The sequence below is a fragment of the Eptatretus burgeri genome, chromosome 13 (genome assembly GCF_056783735.1).
Source record: "Eptatretus burgeri isolate ZD-2024b chromosome 13, Ebu_testis_v1, whole genome shotgun sequence".
NCBI lineage: Eukaryota > Metazoa > Chordata > Myxini > Myxiniformes > Myxinidae > Eptatretus > Eptatretus burgeri.
In genome coordinates, this window is record NC_140973.1 from 25,806,372 (window position 1) to 25,830,264 (window position 23,893).

The window sequence follows — 23,893 nt, forward strand, 5'->3', positions numbered from 1 at the left end:
ACCCAGAGACTGGTTTTCTGAGGCAGAATCCCAAGGATGGTTACAGTAGCTGCACCACCATCCACCTTCCCAAACCCAGACACACGCGGCGTGGGCGGGCCTTACCAGTGTCTGGCCGAGAACCCGCCCAGAAAGGCGGACCACATGAAGGCCCGGTCCAATCGGGATGGACAATGACGTCGGCTTCGCCATGGCTCCACCTCAAACTCCGTGATCTATAAAGCACGGAACAATCCACAGAGTTGTGGGATGTGAGGGGTTTTTGAGTGAGAAAGAAGGAAGGTTGTGGATTTGAAAGGTCGAAGTGTTTGGTTTTGAAAGGGGGAAGTCGGGGTTGGTTGGAAGCGAAGGTGTTCCCACTGCTTGGTTCTGCCCACGTCTCTCCTCGACGGCCTGACTACGGTTCCCGTCCGCAGGACCTCGACCAAGCCTCTGTCTGGTCCTGCTACTGCTGATCCTCACCTTGGACTCTGCTCTTTTCCCTTTCGAGCTCCTTCGCGGACATGATCTCCACACGTGCGGCTGTGGACCAACTACACAACCTTTGTCGGGTGCCGCACCAAGGAGCATCCCTTTCCCCAGAACGCTCAGGTAATCTAAACTGTGACCTCAACTCCCTCCCGCCCTGGCTGCAGAAGACCTTTTCTTTTCATTGGGTTTATTTTGTCTGAGTGTGTGGCACCTGTCAGTTAGATAAGCCTGTTTAAGACCTTTATTGTTGTAATTGTTGCTTTTATTAGTCTCGTGTTAAGTCTGCACTGTGTCCGCTTTTGTAAGTTGCTTGCATAATTGTTGCACCACACCTCTCTCATCTTCCCCTGCGTAACACACCAATAAATCTTTTTCCTGTGCCACATGCTTTTCCTCACCTATTGTAAATAAATGATTGTAGAAATGTTCCCAGCTCGCCTTTGTCTTTTCCTCCATTGGTCCAGCATGGTTCGGATCTAAGTTTAGCCGGGTCTTTATTCCCGATAATCCGTTCCTTCTAGCTGGTACGTCCTTGGCAGTGCCGCTCGACTGCATCCGATCCGGAAAGGTAGTTGGTCGAGTGATCCGGTTTGGGCAAGGCATACCGAGGGCGTTGTTCCCCGGTAGTTGAAACTGCGTGGTTAATTAGGTAACTTGGTTATAGACAGGAGGACCCTATGCCACGCGGTTGAGGTATTGGCGTCCACGGTCGGTTAAGCGACCCGCCGCGTCACGGAATTATCCGTGAGCGACGGCCTATAATTCCGGGGAGTCTGGTGGGAAACGATGTAAATCCCCCCACCTCGCGGTCGTTCTCTTCTAGACCCTGGCCGCAACAATTGATATATACATTTTTGGTTGTGGGGAAGATGAAGGAATTTAATAGGAGAGATGGGAGCGTATAGAGTTGCTTGGCCCATGGACGTGTAGGAGACATCTCGATGCAACTAAGTAGGGAGACTGTGAGCTTAAGTGTTACGTGTCACCACACGGGGGATGGTGCCTTGTTGATTAGATAGGGATTAGGGATAATTCTCCCAGTATGTAATTGTCCCCATGTCACTTTTCCCTATGTTTTTGTATTCCAAAATTGGCAATAAAGGTGGGGGAACACATCCCTAAAACAACTACAAGCGGGCAATAGCCCCGCCTTCTCGAGTTTCGTGTGAGCCAGCCATGCCCCAGAGGCGGAGGATTGATGGGCGTGAAGTGAGACGCATGAAGAGGAAGAGGGCATGGGAGGAGCAGATCAGATAGGACGGAAAGGAGGACAGTAGTCTATGAAGGGACGCATGCGGTCAGGAGAGGACTTTAGTCAGAGGACACGGAGGATCTCGCTTTTGCTTTCGACACGACGAAGGCTGCACGATTCTCGTGTTCGTGCTGTATGAATTGGCTCGCGTGCTGAGCAGGACGTTGACCGTTGACGGTTTGGCTGAGCCATGAAGTATGTACATTTCTGAAGAGGGAGAGTAGTCTGGCAGACAAGTGAAATATTTGGGGGAATTGTGCCTTTGATGATACAAACATGAACTTTGGCACACTGTTAGATCATGCCCTAAGGAAGATATTTAGCTATAGGGCCATCACAGAATTGTCCTGTGGCCAAAATGGTGGCCATTTTCCAAAATGGCCACCACCGGTTGTTATTTCACCAGTTTCTCAGGTTCTAGACCAGCGAGGATATTGATTCTGGTGGCTAATCGTACATTTTCAAGGATGTGGAATGCAGTGGTACTATTTATAACATGCTAGCAACTACCAAACTACGTATATCTAGCATTCAGGGAATTAAATAATGGTAAAACCATCAAATATTAGCGGAGTTGTGCACATTTTCCGGAATTTCCGGAATCATTTCAGATGAGTTGTGTGCTGACCTCATAATTATGTTTATGTGTATTCATATATTTTGCTGCATATTCACACAGAACATCATAATAACATCACAATGATAATCTATGTTGTTAGTACAGCTTTTGTGTACACCTATTAACAACACCTAATCTGTATGCTTTAAGTTGACCTGGACTGTGACTGTGGTGGCAGCCAACCTATTTTCCTGGAGATTTCAGCTTATGGTAGAGTGGTGGTGCCGGGTTCAGGGGCGGGGAACGACCGCTAGATGGAGCAGTTGGGCCGTCTCCCCCCCCCCCAACACCCGGAATTGAAGGTCGTCACTCCGGATAACTCCAAAGTCGACATGTCGCTTAATGGACCGTGGACGCCAATATTTCGACCACTCGGTAAGGGTCTTTTTGTCTGATTCCAATTTACCTAATTAGCCGCGCGGTCTAGCTGTCGGGGATGCCACACCCTCGGCCGGCTTTGTCTGAACCGAGTGGCTGTTATTGACTCTGATCCGGTGTAACCGAGCGGGAATTACCAAAGCCACGCCGGCCCAAATAACAATTTACGGCACAATCGGCCTCCCTACTTCTCAAGCCCGAACCATACTGGGTCAATGAAAGAAAACAGACAAAAAACTGGAACATTTGACAGTTATTTATTTACAAGGGGCAATAGGGAGGGAAACACAGAGTAGACTTAATCACGAATATAAATGCAGGCAAATGTACAATGGCAATCACTTAACAGTTTTACTTGCAAGACTTGCTTTTACTTACTTTTACTTGCAAGCCTCAGACGGACATGCACACCCAAAAATAAATGGCACAAACTGGCCTTTATTCAGACCCTCCAGCCGCGGAAGATAGGCAAGCTGGGGGTTAGAGTTTGGTCGGGTACCTCGCCGCCTCGTGTGGTTTTACCGACTCCAACTTGTGGAGCTCGGAGTCCGTGGAAGGGAACTGGGATCCCCAGCTCGAGCGCTCCAACACAACCCACCATGGTGGGACTCGAACCCACTAACCAGAATCCAACGAGCGCAGCCAGGATCCTACGAACGACCCGGCCAGCCACGAACGATGACCGACGACCAGGAGAGCCCAACAGACCAGAAGCAAGGAACGACCTCCAAGGAACCAAGGAACCCCCCTGATACAGCTTGCAATCCTTCTTATCCCTCCCCCGTGCGGGGTGGAGGGATCCGCTCTCAGGTAACTCGCCTCTGGATTGGACAGGGCGTTTTCGGGTATCGTGGTGGCCAGCTGCGATTGGAGGAGAGGCGTGTCGCCGTCTCGGTGCTCCTCCCCCGAGAGAGGCTCATTGTGCCTTCCCCAGTGTCGACAGGGGAGACATTCTTTTTTGATGGGGCGGAGTCAGAGCTCCGAGGCGAGGGGGCTCCGCCCACGTCCGTAGTCAGAAACACGTGCGTTATGGTGCCGTGATGTGAAGTAAAGGTTGGGCGGTTGAAACACCCGTTTGCCCGCAGAGTGGGAGGAGGAGTGGTGTGAGGGTTTTGTTGGCGTTGGTAGATTTAAAGATGTAAAAAACCTGACTATAAAAGAAACCCGCAGCACACATTAAATTAACCCATTAGACATGGGGGAGAAATTCTTACTATCCACATATACTTAACGAAATAACTAAACTTTGGGTCAACTGTATGTGTGAATGTGAATGGTTTCCAGATGCGTAACAGTATAACTAGTACATACTGTTCTCATATTATAACTCGTAGATACTGTTCTAAAGTAGCATAGTGCATAGGGACAATGGCCAAACTATACAAGGTGGTGGACCCTGATGAGCCTAGCTCATCAGGTAAACAGTGCCTGACCACAGATTGGAACAAATGTGCTCTGTGTCAGGAAGACACAGATGAGATGCTGACATGTCCATATAATTCAGCATGTGGCACAGATGGGGCAGGATACAGGACCATAGCTGAGTATCTTGTAGCATTCGACAAGATCAGTTGCCTGCCAAGAACACTAAAACTGTCACAAAAGGTCAGGGCATCGAGGCAGCATTCTGGGTTCACAAAGCCAAATGGCATGACTCCTGCAGACTGCAGTATAACATAACAAAACTTCAGAGGGCTGAAAAGAGGAAAACACACCATGATGATGATCCAGAAACCCACAAGTTCACCCATCAGAGCATTGAACGTGAAACTCATTCAACAGAGACATGCTTCTTCTGTGGCAAATGTGCAGCAAGAGATGCTTTGTGTAATGCATCAACATTCGAACTTGACATTCGTGTGAGGCAGTGTGCCCTCAAACTACAGGACAAACACCTCCTATCCAAACTCAGTGTTGAAGATCTCATTGCCCAAGAGGCTAAGTACCATGCTCGGTGTCTTGCCTCTCTGTACAATAGAGGAGGAACGCACAAGTGTGGAGTGAGGGGCACACGCGGTTGAAAAAGAACATAGCTACAAGATGGCCTGTAAGAACAGGGCTTTTCGGCTGGCTTTCCTTCGACGCATGAAGACGAAGGCATGATTCTTGTATTCGTGTTGAGGCGATTTGGCTCGCGTGGTGAAGCAAGACTGGCCTTTGGCTCTTGGTTGGGTCATGAGGAATTGTCCCCGAGCCTCGTGTATGTCAAATAGCCGGTCGGTGAGGACGATTGACGCACGAAGCAGCTGCACGGGGTCTCCGAGCCTTGGTGTTGAATTCCGCACACGAATTGCCTGACGTATGTTTGTCTCGCTGCGAGAGAAGTGACTTGGTGCCATTTTGTTGGGTGCCTCTACGAAGCACCTCGACTCAAAGCTCCCTCAAGACCATCTCTGGCACACAGCTAAGTGCTGGGACAAAGGAGGGATTTTTCTTTGGTTCATTTTCCCCTTGTCTGCGTGAAGGCACCTCAATTAGAATTGGACTTAGTTTACCTCACGTTTTCCTTTCAGTATTATAATTTGAGTTATTGTCATTGTACATATTTGATTAGTTATTAAATTATTATTTAGTTAATTTGATTTGCTTGTGTTCATGTATTTGTGCAGTTCTGGTGCAGTGCTTAACTGTTTTCCCACGCATGCCCATTAATCTCCGAGAGCCTCGGCTGTAGGCCTCAAAGGGAGAAGTTTGGCCATCCGTCCAGGTAGGGGTTAAACCCACTGGACATGACAATGTATATATCTATATTCTCTGTCTTCTTTCCCCAATTTTCTCACAAAAAAAAGTCATATACGCTGTAGTATTACAGGACAGTAAACCCTCAAATATTGTGGGGGTTAGGTTCTTGGAAAATGCCACGATAGTTAAAACTGCGATCGTTGAAGCCCAAGGGCCAATGGGAAAGGGGGGGGATTGGTTTCTGGACTCCAGAAATGTCGACGAAATTCGATGGCAGCCAGAAATAAACACATTACAAATGAAATATACATTTAAATGTATATCATGTTATTGAAATAAACATTTAAATAGTGTAAATTGAACAAAAGCACATGAGTTTTACTTTTTTAATTTATTACAAAACAATGAGGTGGTTAAGGGATGTAGAACTTGCGATGGCCGTTTGATCATCGGGAGCACAACGAAGTCGCCTGCTGCATTGCCACATAGAAGAAGGGTAAAACGATCCTTAGCCACCTTGATCCAGAGCAGATCTTCCCTGCTTGGACAAGAAGGTATGAGATGGCATCCTCTTCCAAAATAATCCCGTCTCTTTGGCGTTAAAAACCTGCTCTGACATAAATCTTTTCGCCCCGATTAGTTCCATGAGCCATGGTTGAACTGGAGCCTTCGTCCCTGGGTGCCTTGTGAAAACGGTAAATCTGCAACAGTTTCTCCCGTACACCAGTCCACTTAATGTCCGAGTAAATCCACAGTGAGTTCTCCCGTACACCGGTCCACTCCAAGGCAATTTTTTTTCTGTTTGGTCCTCGATCCAAACATTAAGCGTTTTTTCCATCCTTTCAATATGAGGATTACGGGACTGGAATGAGTCTTTTGCGTTTTGCTGGCAGGACACCTTGCACAAATATTTGACTCACATTTACACACAGTTGATTCATTGATCCCTTAATGGTGGCCCAAGGATGCCGCACTTTCACTTCTTGCCGATGTATCGAACAACTCGATTTTTTTTTCACACAATGTCATCTCCTTTCTCTGCCTTTTGGCACGATTAATTTTGTCCATCGTTTTACGTTTGGATGCCATTATTAACTGTTGTGTGTTTACTGGATCTTGTAGATCTAGTATTACAGATCTCTGTATGTCATTTACTGTTCAATGACTATTCATTATTAAACTTGCATTCGGTCTCGTATGCTGGTTTGATTACGAGCATTAACGGTGCATGAGAACCAACAAAAGGCTCATGGGAGGTAATCGTAAGCGCAGACACTAACAGTGACTCATCTTAGCTCAAAAACCATGGTTGGCTGAAATGAAATACCACGATAACTAAATCAGAACAATAGGTTGCCTGCGATTGGTCGATATTAGAACCCGTGATATTTGAGTGTTTTCTCTCCTCGGTGAAGGCCCATACCTCTCCAGTAAATATTGAATTAAATGAAAGGAGCACACTGACCCTAGATGTGACGTGATACTGGTGTCATGTACATAAATTATACCGATGCATCACCTCCAAATTAGGATGGCATCTGTGTGGCACTTAAGTCTTTGAAGACAGATTGATCCGTTTATCGTCACGAATAAACGAAAGCGGAGCAGCCGATTCAGATTTCACCCTTGTTATTGGCTCGTCTAGGTGACATATTGCCAAGTCGTTTATTCGTGACCATCCTAAGCTCGTTAATATATGCAGATCGAACCTCCTAACTTGACAAGGCAGCAGGGCACAGATCAGATCCTATTATTGCATTTGCTGTACGACCTGTTAGTAACAAGCGTCGTCTGCCACATGAACACATTGTCTTTGCCCTGCTAATTACCAGTTTGGAGGTTTGCATTCAGGAATAATAAATTGAATGAAACCCCTAAAGTCTGCAAATGGGTAAAGTAATGTGAGTGCCAAAGGCAGCAATGTGAAACTTGTTGGGAATACAGTGACGTGCAACTCGCCAAAATATATTTTTTTTAACATCTCATCTCCTGCATTTTGCATACTAACACTAAAATGTATCAAGTCACTGATGGTCATATTGTAAATGCGAGTAAAATGGCAAATATCACATGATCACAAACAGAAAATTTCACACTGACAGTCAAATTGTTCTCCAGTTCACTACAACTACCTCTGCCTCCTTTAAATGGTGAAAATGTGACCTCCAAACTCTAGTAATCTAGTAAGTCAGTGTGCGTTATTCTTGCGTGTGTGCTTCCCACCTTAAGTAAACTTGAAAGATGGCAAAATGTTCCACCAGAAATAACCCAATATCAAATTTTGACTTAATTTTTTTTCCCCGTTTTGATCCCCTGTGACCCTAGATCCCCACCCCCTGGGGGCATGAACTAGGGGTCAAATCCAAAAACTCTGCTTATTTCATGTGTCTCCCTAATGTTGATTGCATATACAAAGTTTCATTTAACAATGTTTAAAAATTTGCCTGTATTTGCAAAAAAAAATTGTGGAGGGGGGGTGGGGTGGGTTGACCTCAACTAAAAATGATTCTGCTCTTGCACCTTGTGCCATGTGGTGATCACAACTACCAAGTTTGGTGAATTTCTGCATTACCACTTATGAGGACATAGCATGACAATTCAGACAGACAGAGCCAATTACAATATCCCCCCTGTTTTGTTGTTTTTGTTTCTTTTTTAAAGTGTGTGGATTATGATCGTGGTTGTGTTCCAAATGAGAATAGAAAGGCGTGCACGCAAAATGATTCACATACAGCCAGCTTGTGGTTTTAATAATATTCATTGTGAAACCAGTGCAAGTTAATTTTCCATTTTATGGGACTGCATGAAAATTATTAAAATTTGTGGAACTGAATGGAAAAAAAAATCCGATTCGGGGATTTTAAAAAGAAATCTGGTTATCATAGTAATAGTTATAAAATTAATTATAATTGGAATTCCAATTACGTGAATTGAGAAATGCAGGAATAATGTCTACTTTTCTACATTGAAAATTTCATTCTTGAATTTTATATTTGTGACTAATGTTTTGTGTTTCCTTTTTTAGGAATGTGAAAAATGCCAAAGGTGAGAAAAAAACATTTTCAATGTGTTTAATTGTTCTTAGCTTGTTTTCTTTTCTTTTCTTTGGATACAAAATCTCAGCTCGTGGAAGGGTGGGTGGGGTGACAAAGGGAAAATTGCAACTTGCTGGTAGTGGGGCAGTAAGGGCCACAGGTGGATAGAACAAACAAAGGAATTAATGAACACAAAAGAAAAGAGGTAAGGGGAGGAAAATGTAACCTTCAAGTAAGATGATTTGGTTGGTTAGGGTTAATGGTGGTTGAGATCATGTATAGAAGTTCCCATTGTGTGCTGCCTTTGTTTTTTTTGGCTGCTGGTTGCATCATTGGTTAGTGGCGCAGCTATGCCTCTGATGCAGTGCCTCTATTACCAGTATACTGGTGCTCATTTTGCTGACCTCATAAGGATGACAGGCTGAGTCAATCCCCTGGTCTTAATTCAGTGGCAAACGGGGCACGAACTCAGGACGCTAGGCTCCCAAGCCACCACCCTCACCACTAAGCCAACACCAGGCAATGCATAGAGGTGAGGCAATTCATTAAATGGTGGTGCACCACTTGTTCAAAAATGACATTAAATGGTGGTGCACCGCTTCTGAAAGGAAGGGTGTGATTGAACAGTCAAAATCCTTGATAGAATCAGGAGCTGGTCCAACACATGCAATCTGTCTTTCAATCACGACAAATCCCACACACTCACCATATCTCTCCAAAAGGACCATCTGGCAAACTCTTCCATCTACTGTATTTCCTAAACAAACTACTGAGAGTTTGTCAAGAAAGCTTTTTTTGGACCTCACCATCATTATTACATTTGAAATAAATGGTCTTTCTTGGGCAGATCATATTTCCAAGATGGCCTCCAAAGCCAGCTGCCGATTGGGCATCCTCTGTCGTGCAACATCTTTGCTTGGCCATTTTGAACTTTTGATTACCTACAAGGTCTTCATTTGCAGCTTGATGGGGGTATTGCTCTCCCCTTTAAGCTAGTGCCCCTGCCTCACATCTTGCCTTCCTCGATGTTGTGGAAAGCAAGGCCCTCAAAATCATTGGGATCTCCCGTGACAAAGTTGAGTGCCTTGGCCTGTTACTTTTGCATTGTAGACAGGTTGGTGGCCTCTTTGTATTCTACCACCCCTCTTTTTTTTGTCTTGCAACCTCTGCCCTCTCTTGGCTCTGTCCCTCTCAGGTTTCTGCAGGGTGCACACAGTCTGCCAGTAACCCTCTTCTTGTTAAACTCACCTCCACTCATTTGCTGCTCTTTTGTCTTGCTTGTGGAACAAACTTCCTCAGTCTGTTCCATCCCATTCTTCCCTCCAAGGCTTCAAAACAGCTGTTCACTTCCTCAGATCATCCCCCATCCAAACGCTTGGTCTCTTTTTTTTTTTTTTTTTTTTACTCCAAAATGATCTCATTCACAATCACTCTTCATGTTCCCAGTTATTGTGATTTTACCCCTCTTCCTCATTTTTGTTTGTTAGTTGTTAATTGGTTTGTTCCTTTTCTGTTTCATCCCCGCTCTCCCCTTCCTCAACTTGTGTGCAGCTTGTTCATCCCCATGTGGCCTTCAACCCCTCCCCTTGATCTCACTCTCACTTCTACTCTGCTGTTGGCATTTTCCCCTTTCCATTTTGTACCATTCCAGTCTGCTCTCGCTCTTCCATGAGCCTCAACCATGTATACAAAAAAATCCTGGACATCTCAATCAATCAATCATTCTGCTGCTCTTCATCACAAGTTGTTCTGTGCCATGGTCCGTTTTTACCGTGTATATCAACTTGGTTCACATCTCTCTACTCTTTACTTTCCTTACTAATATTGCAAATACGAAACCATTTTATAGCAAAACAATAATAAATGTGCATGTTCTAAATTACAAGTCCGATAATCATAATTACCTCATCAACCATTTTGCTCAATCAAAGGAAAATATCACAACAAAATAGAGAAATTCTCATTTTTATCATAACTCCTGGATCACAAATTATATCAAACCGCACTACAAAAAGTGTTGGAATTCCTTCTGTTTTTAGGTGATGTAGACAGAGCTCTCAGAAAGAATAGCTGTTTTTCTTTCTCCACCTCAATTTTGGGATGAAACTTTAACAAAGTGATTTTTAACTTTTTAATGAAGCTAAACACAAAATGGTGTTTTTGGGGGGGGGGGATTTATTTTGGCCTATAGGAGGATTCTTTAAATTATTTCAATTTGTTTCGCATTCATGTGAAATTGCCAAAAATAATACATTTATATCATCTGTCATGTTCATCTATTTGGTGGTACAATATCATTTAGATTTGTATTCAAGGGTGAGGGTGGGGTTGGGGAGGTGGACATTACGGAAGGAGGAATAACGCACAAAGTATATTTTGCTCAAAAGGGGTTTTCATTCCTAACTATCCTTGATATATCATGAATCTTAGTTGGAGATGTACTTATCATTATGCTGATTGAACAGACGAATGGTAAACTCACAAAATGGGTGATGGCATATTTCTTTCTCCTAAATAAGCTCATTAAAGATGAGCTTACATTAACTTCTGAAAGATTTTGGTTATGATGAAATGGAATCATTTCATTCTATTAATCGATCGTTTAAAGGATTTGTAAAGAATGTGCATAAAATCTGTAGCTGGATGAGATTTTTAAGATGCTTCGCATTTTTTGTAATGAGATGGAAGATGTAATTGTATGCATGGAAAATACCAGCATATAAAATAAATAGAATACCAAAAATGTAGTTCTGAATATGGAGCAAAGTGACGATGTAAGCTGTGTCCAGTCATTGAAAACGGATATCTAGTTAGTATTTCAACCTAATAATCATCATCATGATTGTTAATTATATAAATCTGCAATACGACCCCCCCCTCCCTATAATTATATAATATAATCCGCACCCTCCCTCCACCCCTCACCCTGTGATACATTTAATTGTACCCACTGACAGAAACAAAAGTTGGCCCCTATGCAATGGGATGAAAGCAGTGAGGGTGCACGGATTAGCCAGGATGCTGGTGTGGAAAGTCAGGATGAAGGGGAATAGGAATAATGTGAAGAAAGTGAAAAGGAGGTTTGAGGTTACGGAAGGTGAGAATGAAAAGCAAGAAAATGGTGAAAATTGTGAATTTGAGTTTGAAAGATGGATTATTGAATTTGAAATCCTAATCATTAGTAATGTCTAGCAAATTCCAGTAATTAATTTTATAAATTGGAGTATTTTGGTAATGTGAGAAATCGCATATTATTTATTATTCTTTAAGATGGGTGATAGAAAAAAATGGGAAATAAATTTTGAGAGCGAGATACCGAAAAGGATACAAATGTGGTCATAGATTTGGTTAGAAACTTTGTTGGAGAAAAGATAAATGTGTTTTAAAATATGTAATCAATAGCAAAGTGAAATGGATGAAAGACAAGAAATGTTTGAAAGCACTGACTGGTGTTAAAGACAGTATAATATAGAAATGAAAATAAATAATTCCTTTCTGTAGGAAGCCTCCTGATTATTTCAAAATTTCCAACTAATATAACTATCTTTCATAAAATGTATTGTCTTAATTGCAAAAAGAAAACTGATACCGAAAATATTTTGTTTGTTAAAACAAAGAGTAATAAAGTCATAAGAACAGGAACTTGTGTGGTGTGTGGATATAATAATGTAGGCTATCAATTTGTTAAAAATAGAACAGGTGGCGATGTTCAGGAGATTTTGATTAGTCAGTCGATTTGCAACAACCGTGATTCCTGGGGAATTGCACTTGCCTGGGTATTCTTTCTGCAGACATGGGAACAAACTTAGATGGGAGATTAGATAAAAATGGAAGTCCTATTCCCTATAGCAGACCTAACAATAGGGTTGATGAAATTTGAATGAAAAGTGCTATGATGGTAATGGCATGAAAAATTGGATGAACAACGTGAGGCCGATAGGGAAGTGCTCTACAATCTGTCCCTGATCCAAAATCCAACATTAACCCAACATTTACTGCCGACTTGCCATAAAACAAGCTTATTTCAGTTACAATCACTTATTTTCACATTGTAAGCATTTCTTCTTTTGTCCTGTTTGAGCTGAAGTGAGCTTTGTGTCAATATCATATTTGCGCACTTGAGTGATTTTCAATATCTCATATAATGGTACAGCACAAATTCGATCATGATTATTACCGAACTGCCAGCAGATCCTTTGTTGCGTTATCTTGCACGTCAGCATATTCTGTTTACAATAGAATCGTGATACAATACAATACATTATACAATAGAATTGTGATACAATACACGACATGAAACAATAGCGAATACTCATAGTGGCAGAATCTGGTGCACCCAGCACTGAGTACACTCGTAGTCAGCAGTCAATGTATTAAATGGGCAGATAGGTTTATTTAAAAATAACTAATAGGGGCTAAATTGAAATTGGAGCTAGGTAATCCCACGTATAAGATGCTATGGGGGGGGGGGGGGACCTCTGAGCTCCAACTGTCATTCAACCTGCTTGTCACAAGACTGAGGAACAAACAAAAAGACAACTACACAATTCATAGAACACCTTACCTTATGTATATAATTCATTTGAAATAAAATAATGATTTCAGAGGTCATAAAAAAAAATTCAGGAAGTTTACCACCATTGTGCAGTGTCTTATACACCACCTTATTTTATATGCCCAAGTACTGTAAAACTGGAGTTTTTTGGAAGTGTAAGAAGTTGATTTGTGTTCTACAGTGTTCAAGTAAAGATAACTCAATTTAAATAAAGTAAAGATTTTAAAGGCTGTATTTTTCTTTTAACGGAAATCGCCTCAAACATGGCATAAAGCCGCTCTCAGTAAGGGGCTAAAGGGAGGTTAGAGAAAACACAACAAAATAAGAAGAGGTAAAATAACAAAAACGTCCAAGACAGGAAGTAGCAGACGTAGGGTGAAATGCAATGAACCTCAAAGATGTAAGAAGTAGGAATTGACATTACTCTTAAAGCTGGGTAGATCCTGGGATAATGGGAAGCACGTTACAAGTAGTGAATTCCAAAGTGAGACGGAACGAGGGATGTTGTTTCTCGATCATAAACTCTCGTTTTTAGACACACGGACAGAGAGAAAAAAAGTGAACCAATTGCTTCACTCCACTTTTCGCTTTGCGTGTGTGGGGTAATTAGCTGATGACTTCAATAAAACTGTAATCAGAGTTTAAAAGGAGGTAAGTAAATTTTTCAGCAGTTGATTACATTACATTTGCTGAGGTGATTTGATTGACTTTTGATGGTTACAATGATGTCGGTTACAAATAACTTGAGTCATCATCGATTTAAGGTCTAGCTATGTGTAGATCATTCTTTCAAGCCGCTAAGGAATATAACAGGTGACAGTCTCATGGATGCTTTTAAATAAGTATTTGACAAAGTCAAAAGGAAGCCTAATAAGATGAAAGAACAGAGTTTGATAACAGAATGTTCATGAACTTTCTTAAACACAATAACATTAAATTATACAGTACTGTACTTATAATGAGGGGAAAGCTGTTGTAATTGAGCATTTTAATTGCACTTTGAAGAAACACCCATACAATATATTGTCTGTGCTAGAATCAGAAAGGGTTTAAAAAAAATATATATATATATAATATAGTCTTGTAAGTGCATATAATAACACATTCCTTAACAGAAACAAAATTAGGATATTAAAAATGATTCAGTTTTAAGGAACCGAAATTCAAGGTGAAAAATGTAATAATTTATACATGGAATTGAAACTCGTTTTGAAAAATGTTATACCGGAAGATGGACAAGCGAGCTATTTAAAACAGGCCAACCTGCTAAAATGTGTTCTCTCAATTGGTTAAGTTGTGTGAGATATTCTGCTTATTTTACCAACTGGGTGAACACTTTAGTGAGCGGTTAAGAAACCCCTTTTTTCTGTTAAGATTGCATAATGATGTTTTATTTTATTTTACATGAAAAGTTGCAATGTCGTGAATATGTGGAGGCATACTTCTGGCTCTACACATGAATGCCATAGCCAGCACTTTAAGAATGGAAACTTAACCAGGAATAGCTAACTTATAGAAAGTGCCACCTTCTGTCAGTATTCTACTCTTCAATTTGACTTGGAAACATTTTTCCTCACCTGCACTGGTTCCAAAGTAATTCTAAAACTAGATTATCAGTTGGACATTTACTTTTTTACATTTTTGATTTCTTGTCTCTTCTCAGACGTCAGAAGAACAGAGCCTTTTGCTATTTCTGCAGTTCTTTGCAGAAGTTGCCAATATGTGGACATTGTGGTAAGCTTGCCTTCAACAGCTTATCATTAAGGTGTCTTGGTCTCTCTCTCTCTCTCTCTCTCTCTTTCTCTTTCTCTTTCTCTTTCTCTTTCTCTTTCTCTTTCTCTTTCTCTTTCTGTTTCTCTTTCTCTTTCTCTTTCTCTTTCTTTTTTTCTCTTTTTCTCTTTTTCTCTTTTTCTCTTTTTCTCTTTTTCTCTTTTTCTCTTTTTCTCTTTTTCTCTTTTTCTTTTTCTCTTTTTCTCTTTTTCTCTTTTTCTCTTTTTCTCTTTTTCTCTTTTTCTCTTTTCTCTTTTTCTCCTTTTCTCCTTTTTTCCTTTTCTTCTTTTCTCCTTTTCTCCATTTCTTCTTTTCTCCTTTTCTCCTTTTCTCCTTTCTCTTTTTCTCTTTTCTCTTTTTCTCTTTTTCTCTTTTTCTCTTTTCTCTTTTTCTCTTTTTCTCTTTTTCTCTTTTTCTCTTTTTCTCTTTTTCTCTTTTCTCTTTTTCTCTTTTCTCCTTTTCTCCTTTTCTCCTTTTCTCCTTTTCTCCTTTTCTCCTTTTCTCCTTTTCTCCTTTTCTCCTTTTCTCCTTTTCTCCTTTTCTCCTTTTCTCCTTTTCTCCTTTTCTCCTTTTCTCCTTTTCTCTTTTTCTCTTTTTCTCTTTTTCTCTTTTCTCTTTTTCTTTTTTCTCTTTTTCTCTTTTTCTCTTTTTCTCTTTTTCTCTTTTTCTCTTTTTCTCTTTTTCTCTTTCTTTCTCTTTCTTTCTCTTTCTTTCTCTTTTCTCTTTTTCTCTTTTTCTCTTTTCTCTTTTTCTTTTTCTCTTTTCTCTCTTTCTCTCTTTCTCTCTTTCTCTCTTTCTCTCTTTCTCTCTTTCTCTCTTTCTCTCTTTCTCTCTTTCTCTCTTTCTCTCTTTCTCTCTTTCTCTCTTTCTCTCTTTCTCTCTTTCTCTCTTTTTCTCTCTCATCTTTTGGTCTCCAAATTTATAGTTCTGTCATTACGATTCTATTTTTGTCATTTTTACAATGATATCAAATCATTTGATAAAGTCACAAAGTCTCTCCTGTTTCTGTTAATTTATAACCTGATACATGTTTGTTTTTTGTTTTTGACAATCACCTGTTTAAAACTAGTTGAAGGAATGCAACTTTGGTGGAAAGGATTTAAGCTGTTCTTCAGTGACACCCACAGTCTAATCTATGCTGTTTGTTGTAAACTAGCTTTCCAAAAACTTACCAACACTGGTCTTGACTGTGGTGAAGAAAGATCTCACTGCTGCTTATCAAAATTTTATGAAGGAGACTGCTACAGAGCTTATTTTTCAAATAGGAATTTGTACTTGCAACTTGAAACATCATTGTCACTATTCCAACGAGAAGACCCACTCGGTGGAGCGCATACCTCCGCCACGTAATGCCTGATCCACGAGAACATATCGGGCCAAATACATTTTTGAAATATCATACTATATATAGTTTTTGGCCCCCTCTCTCAATGGTGAAGAATCACTTGAAAAATTCCAGTAGCCAGATCCAGGTCTTCACCAAAATCTAATCAGTTCATCCCTGTCACACACCCAACCTGTCCACAAAATTTCATCCAGATCCGACCACAGCTTTTTGAGATATCCTGTACACAAACAAACAGACAGAAATGGATGAAAACATAACCTCCTTCACCTTCGGTGGCAGAGGTAATAATGTTACATTTTTGTTATTTGACTAATATTAACAGGGCCAACAACCCTGGCTGCTCTATCGTTTCAATTTCCAGTTGCCCTACTGAACGGTTGGCTATTCAATTACCTTGATAAGGATATTGCTCCTGTCATTCATTCTCTCCTTTCGGTCATCATGGACACTGATAATTAATGCATTTAAAATTTTTCACCATTTTATGTTTCTGGCCAACAGTAAACTTTTATTCATGATTGGTGTCAAATATCTGTACACAGCGATTTAGGGTCCTCCAGTACACAGCGTGACTTAGGGTCCTCCATCTAATGAATACCGGTGATCCAATTACTGGGGGACATGCCCTCGGTATGCCTTGTTCAAACCGGATCACTTTACCAGATCAGATGCAGTCGAGTGTAACTGCCCAAGGACGTACCGGCTAGGAATACAGATTGTTGAGAAATAACGTCCCGGCTAGGCTAGAATACGAACCATGCTGGACCAATGAATGAAAAGACGAAAACGAGCTGGGAACATTTCTACACAAGCATTTATTTACAATTAAGTGAGGAAAGGTATGTGGCACAGTAAATGGGGTTTATTATTATGTACAGCAGGGATAGCAATTCCCAATGGCAAAGGACTTCAAGCACCCAAATACTTTTTGGATCGCTGTTATAAAATAACCAAGCTTGAGTGACAAGTCAAAGCCAATGAACAATTTCTTTGCTGCTGAATCGAGACCAATCGATCCACTTGTTGAGGGATGGATAAAGGCTGATAAATGATCCACTTTTGCCAAATTGTGGGCAATAAAAGATCCAATTCTTCAGTGACAAATCAAGGGCAATGAAAGACGCATTTGTTCACTGATGAATCAATGCCAATGAAAGATCCACTTGTTGAGCGATTTATCGAGGGCAGTGAAAGATGCGCTTGTTGCTGAGCATTTGGATGCTGCCCAGTAGCTGTTTGACAATTTTGAAGGGGAAGGGAGTGTGACAATGTGAACAAAACCCACAAGTTTGTCACTGCACCCAGCCATGGGGCAAGGTCAATGACTATGTACAATGATGGTGAAGTTTGTGGTACGTCTTGTGGTACTGCCAAAGGAGTCTGAGCTGGTGATGTTGCCAAAGGAGTTGGAGCGAGTGATGCTTTTTTCTTTTTTTTTAAAATTGAAATGTGCCCTAAACAAGGCTGAGCCACTAAATGTGAAGGGTTGCAGAGAAAAAGAAGATGAGTAAAAACTGGCAAAACCTTCACTTATTCTTGAAACAAGGAAACATCTTCACAGGACCAATGTGCAGGAGGATTAATTAGGTCAGGCAGAAAAAAATAATTTCCCTACCCCCATTGGGTGTTTTTTAGGAGACACATCTCCGTACTGGATGGCCGTTGGCTCCCGAAGGGAGCTTATCAGCCCTAGTCAGGTGTTGTTTTCAGTCCTGACAGGGTGTCAGTCACCCTCCCCACTAGCAAAGGCATTGATGGGTGTTGATTTAGTCGCTGACAACCCAACCAGGCTGCACTGGGTTACACATTACCAGTGGTAGTCCCAAAAGACTGACCTGACTTAATGCTCCCAGAAGAGTTGGAGCGAGTGATGTAACTAAAGGAGAAAAGAGTAACAGAAGAGTGGAGGTGGGCAATAAGTCTGTATTTTTGGAGGGGTTTTTTTCCACCATTGTAATAAGTTGCTCATTTCTGCTGAAGCTTGACAGCCAATCTATTACAACAGATTTAGCCAGGCTGTCATCCCTCTTCAAAACCCTTCAGGCCATAACTTAATAACTACCCCCACCACTCCTTTGTTTTAACCTGACATTATTGGAATGTCCACAGACATTGCAGTTTCCATTGCATCGACTCTTTGTGATCTGTAAATGACTCTCAATTTTGTTCTCTCGAATAAATGTTTTCTCAGCTGATTCAAAACATTGAGTGGGGCTATTTAACATCCAGTAAATGCATGGGTAAAGTCCAGATGAAAGACAAGGATGAGATCTTCCAGCAAGAACAAAAAGCAAATTCTATAAAAGTAAGATGTAGTTCATGTACATCATCAATAGATCTGGATGCACTCATAATATCTAACACCATAGCTCGTTATTCCCTTTTTAAGCTATCTAGTAGAACCTCATATAACAAGCTCGAACTATGTGGACTGGCCATTGTAAATAATCTAATGGGGTATAGATCACAATCACCTCCAAAAAGGTCACCCTCCTGGAGTTAAAAGTGGGTGAGCATGACATAATTGCCATGGTACCCACCCCTCCTCCCCCATTGAAACCATCAAATCAAAAACAGTTGCATATCTCCTGATGTGATTAACGTGAATTTGTTTAATTTAATTCATCATCAATGGCTCAACAGATTTTAAACCTCTTGGGGAAACAAATTCTCCTTTTTGCTTTTCGTTATGTACAATTGTATTTTGTTTGTTAAAAATGTATTCCCCACCAATAGTGCCATCATTATGAGGACATTCATTAAAATAACTTCCTTATAGTGGGACGCCACTGTCTGATTTCGGGTTATCTCAAGAAGGTAATAGAGTCGTAATGTCTGCTTTCTCATCAAATGATGCACAACAATGGAGTCATGGATGCACATTTATTTTGTTCCAGGCAAGACAAAATGCATGCAGCGATCTTCAGATTGTGTGGTCAAACATCCCGGTGTATACACGACTGGAATGGCCATGGTGGTATGTAGCAATAATGTACAGTATTTTATTTTATTATCATTGTTAATAATCATTAAATGTCAAAGTCTTGAATTGAGCTGACTTTGGAGAACAGTATTTCGAGGATTCATTGCTACTGGAGAGATTTAAAACACTGACATGGAACTGTTGAGCAACAGTAGAGAAAGTTGGGAATCTGATAATCCAGCCAAAAGATAACAGATTTAGTCACTCATTTGTGAGCCTTTGATGCAAAATGCATGCAGTTTGCAAGAATTTTTGTGTATCATTTGATGAGAAAGCAGACAATGTTCAGCAGAACTACCCTGACCTCCTTTCTTCAAAGATCAGGTGATCCATCAGTCACTGAGAATGGCCTATACAGGGTACAGGGGAACCCAAACACAATTTTTTTTTTCCTGAAAACCATTGAGTCGAATCATTCTTGAGCGCCCTGCGGAAATGTGGCGACAAATCGCAGAGAGAGCAGGGGCTGGAGAGGAGACGGTAGAAGACAGAAAGACCACTGACCAGCCTGCGATGAGAGAGTGAGAGGCCCAAAGACTCAGCCTCATCGTGGGAGATGCCAATGATCCCAAATGCATGGTCGAATTTGAAGGTTAAAAAGAAATTGAATTTTTTTTTTTTTGCCAATTACAAAGTGTCCAAAAAACCCCAAGAGTGTCTTTTTCAATTTCACCAGTGACGTCACATCTGGAATCCATATTGATTGAAACGGCGGCTTTACATGGAGAAACAGTGCAGGTCAAGCTCAGATTCCGATACTGATTCCACCATCATGAGCAACACTGAAGGATCTCAGAATGTTGAAAGTAATCATTGGGATTTTTAAGAAATTATTGGAGACAAAATTTGTAATGAAAACGCTTTTGGGGGAATTGTGGAGCCGTGTCGTTTTTTCTGTTCAAAAAAAAATTTTTTTTTTTTGTATACCTTGTCGAGGCTCGTATGAGAGCTAACACACAACGCACAACAAGGGTGGCATGAGACAAGAGGGGTGGAAGTGGGAAGGACAAAACAGTGGGGAACAGGGACATTCGGAGATCTGTGGAAGGGAGAGGGATGGGGCGGGGAACTTTCAGGACTTTCAGGAAGGAAAGCAGATAATTTGAAGGAGGTGGGCTTGGGTGGATTAACGGGGGTAGAAAATATCAAGGTTTTCGATGAGGGAAGATAAGAGTTGGTGGTGAACAGCAGTTTTGAAGGCCTGGAGGAAAGAATGGGATTGAAGAGAGTGCGGGAGTTTATTCCAAAGGTAGGAAAAAATAGGAATGAAAGACTGAAGGTGAGCAGTGATTCCCTGAAAGTTTAGCGTCCTCGGTCAAATCTACTTTCACTCAACTATAAATAGATGTTCATTCGATTTTTAGATATTTGTGTTGATAATAATACATAATAATTTTTCCCGTGCTCTTGTGGTAACTGCCAGGCAATGGCAGCAGGTGTTTGATTCGCCGCTCAAATGGTCTGTGTACATATGCTGGTTAGGTATGGGAGCATGTGCCGGAGCAGCACGTCATTCACGGAGTCCACTCCAGGGACCTCCGTCTGGCCATCCCCCAGGAAGATGCCTGGCCCATCCCCATCTCCTCGAGACGAGCAACATGTCCATACAGCCGCAGCTGACACTCACGGACTATGCAGGTCTCATCTCAGATCTCAGATCCCTGGTCAGAGTCCAAGTTTCACATCTGTAGAGCAAGACAGGAAGCCCCAAGCACCTGAAGACTCAGACTTTCGTCGTCCTGCACAGGTACCGGCAGCGTCACACCCCATGATCCAGTGAATCCATGACTCCCCAGGTCTGACCCAGATGTCTATTGACCTCTGCCTCACAACCAGCAGATACATGAATATCACTGCCAAGGAAAGTGAATCTCTCTGTGACCTCAACATCTTCACCACAAACAGGTACAGACAGGACAGCAGCATCCAAGATGTGACTGGAAGCCTGGTCTTAGTTTTGACCCAGGAAACCCATAATCCCAGTGATTCCAACTCCTCATTCAGCAACTCGAGGGCCCCCAAAAGGATATCCAGTCTCCGCAAAGATGACTGCATCATCTGCGAAATCAAGGTCAAAGATCTTGACGTTCCCAAACAATTTACCACAGCTTGATCTCTCTGACTTCCTCCCCAGAATCCAGTCCAAACAAGTGCTTAAACGTGTGGGGGGCCAGTACACACCCCTGACAAAGTCCAGTACCAACTGAAGGTAAGTCAGAGATTGTATCACCACATTTCACTGCACTGTCAGTACCAGAGTATAGTTCAGACATCAGATTGATCAGTTTTGGTGGCACCCCACGAAGACCGAGAATCCTTCAGAGGGCATCCCGATTCAATGAATCTAATGCTTTGCAGAGATCTACAAAGGCTGCAAGCAGCCGCTGCAGAAACTCTTGTCTGCGTTCGGGAACGATATGGTCAATCGTTGACCTCTTTGGTGTGAAGCCTGACTGCTCTGGATGCTGGTGCTCAAACAGATGGTGGTGAACCTTATCAATAATTATCCGAGCAAAGACCTTGCCCGGCACTAAGAGCAGCTTCACCCCTCGGTAGTTGTTGCAGTACTTGCGATCACCTTTCCTTTTCCAGAGAGGACCAACAAGACCCCTCTTACAGTCAGTTGTGATGATGCCTGTGGTCCAGGGAGAGCACAAAACTGCATGCAATGACACGAGTACAGTATGTCCACCAACCTTGAGAAGTTCAGCATGGATGCCACAGATCCCAGGAGATTTGCCCCATTTCAACTGGTTCGCCGTAGCCTATGTTTCCACATACGAAGGTGGACCGCAGTTGATTGGAGGGTCAGCAATAGAGATAGTAACACCCCTGACATCCAACTCGATAGCTGGTGGATTAGCCTGGTACAGCCGCTCAAAGTAACTGATCTGACCCAGCGGGCGTTCACTTCAGACTCCTGTCAAGAGCCCACTACCCTCCGCTCCAACTACAGTACACCAAGGGACAGGCTTGAAGGACTGCAATGCACAAATTCACCTGTAAGGAAAATGAAAATCTGAACATAGGTATTGCAGTACTCTCTGAGGTTCGAACGCTTGAGTTCAGATGAGACGAGTGATCATCCTCTCTTAAAGATGGGACATTCAAGGCACCCATCCGAAGAGACTGCCATCTGGTGGACGACACTGCAGCACCACTCCGCCACAACCACCACAATCTGACCTTGGAGGTTTACCATGTGGTTTTCGTACTATCATCAAGGGATGGCGGTCCCTAAAGCTTTGCCCCAATCCCGTCATCTGATGAGCTGCCCTGTGAAGGGCAGCAACACAGCAGGTACCCACGGAGTTGTTTTTCAGATTTCCTTAAATTTGTGGTTTTTGCGGTATGAAGTGTTTTACGATAGCCAGAGTGCAAATCGTGCCACCAATCTCCAAAAAATGTGCTGGTAATTGCCTATAAATGGTGTTACAATTTTGAGCGATGGCTGTTTCTTCAGCTTAATTGTAGGAATGGTACCCTCTCAATCGTGGTGGATAACCACAAGATCTGTGGCCATTTCTGTTGTTTCACAACAGTGTTCTGTAATGTGTTCCGAGCACAAAAGCAAACATTGTCTCGGCCTGTTCCACACTTGGGTATTTTGGACAAACCTCGTCCAATTCTGGCAAACGTGGGGTCTTTCGACCATTGGTGTAGCATGAAACCATCTCGGTTTGTATTACTATACGAACACCAAGGATGCATCGACTCAGCATACTTGTGGAAAATCGAAAATTATTCACCGTTTGAGTTGAATCGTACTGCGATGTCACCCGCATACCCTACGGATCTGGTGGTCTCCTTCCGTGTGTGACATCATGGGTAATCTAAAGAAGAAGAAGAAGATTTCGACTTTTAATTACAATTTTATAATTCAGAAAATGGAAAAAGACATCTATTTTGTCGGGTATCAGGGGATAGATTAGCGTCGAGGTGGTCTCAGCATTTTGGTTCCTCTTTAAACCATAATGGAAGTCAGACTAATGGTCTGGTTAAGGAATCAGCAAAAAGGATAGTTCTGAGTTCTTTGTTGACGATGATCTCCATAACATTTGCTAATTGTGTGTGTGTGTGTGTGTGTGTGTGTGTGTGTGTGTGTGTGTGTGTGTGTGTGTGTGTGTGTGTGTGTGTGTGTGTGTGTGTGTGTGTGTGTGTGTGTGTGTGTGTGTGTGTGTGTGTGTGTGTGTGTGTGTGTGTTTTTGTTGATGTTTTCCCCTTGATTTTATTTATTTATTTCATTTTCTCTTATGGAATAAAGAAATATTATTATTTACCTTCCATGGGGATGGAATGTAACCTTTTCAGAAAGATCTGTTTAAATGGTAACCGACATAGTCGAGATGGGATGAGATGTTCTGATCGTTAGATATTCGCGAGTGGTTCAAGGTTGATGTGGACTTTTCATTGCTGACCATGTTGGAAAAAAGGAAAAACTTTGGACCTCTGTATCTCCGAAAACGCTCCATGGGAAAAAAGTGAAACTTGTCATACTGTATGTGCAGTACTCCACATGGGGAAGAAGTGTGATTTTTTTTTTTTGATGGTCATTAGTGGCTTTGTTATGACATCATGATTACATGCGGCAAATGCTTTTATCCGATCAGTATGAAAGTTTTTGAGGGTCATCTAGGGCTAAATTGTATGGGTCGATTGTTGATGTCATCGGTCACGTGGTTCAGCAGCCATATATTTTTAACATCAAAACCTTCAAAAATCTTCTCTGAAACGGCTGAACAGATTGAGGGGAACTTCACACACGTTCTCCAAGACTTGGGGATACCAGGGTGTTCACAA

The 23,893-nt window shown here is 41.9% G+C and overlaps 1 protein-coding gene across 2 annotated transcripts in view; it reads left to right on the forward strand.

The window, feature by feature from the left end:
* NOAZFP (nucleolar atypical zinc finger) overlaps window positions 1-23,893 on the forward strand; it is a 46,156-nt gene that overhangs the window by 2,577 nt on the left and 19,686 nt on the right. For both annotated transcript variants that reach the window (XM_085851775.1, XM_085851776.1), the window contains 3 exons: window positions 8,428-8,447; window positions 14,656-14,726; window positions 19,008-19,087. In XM_085851775.1, coding sequence (XP_085707901.1) covers window positions 8,428-8,447; window positions 14,656-14,726; window positions 19,008-19,087 — 171 coding nt within the window. The remainder of the gene's footprint in view (window positions 1-8,427; window positions 8,448-14,655; window positions 14,727-19,007; window positions 19,088-23,893) is intronic.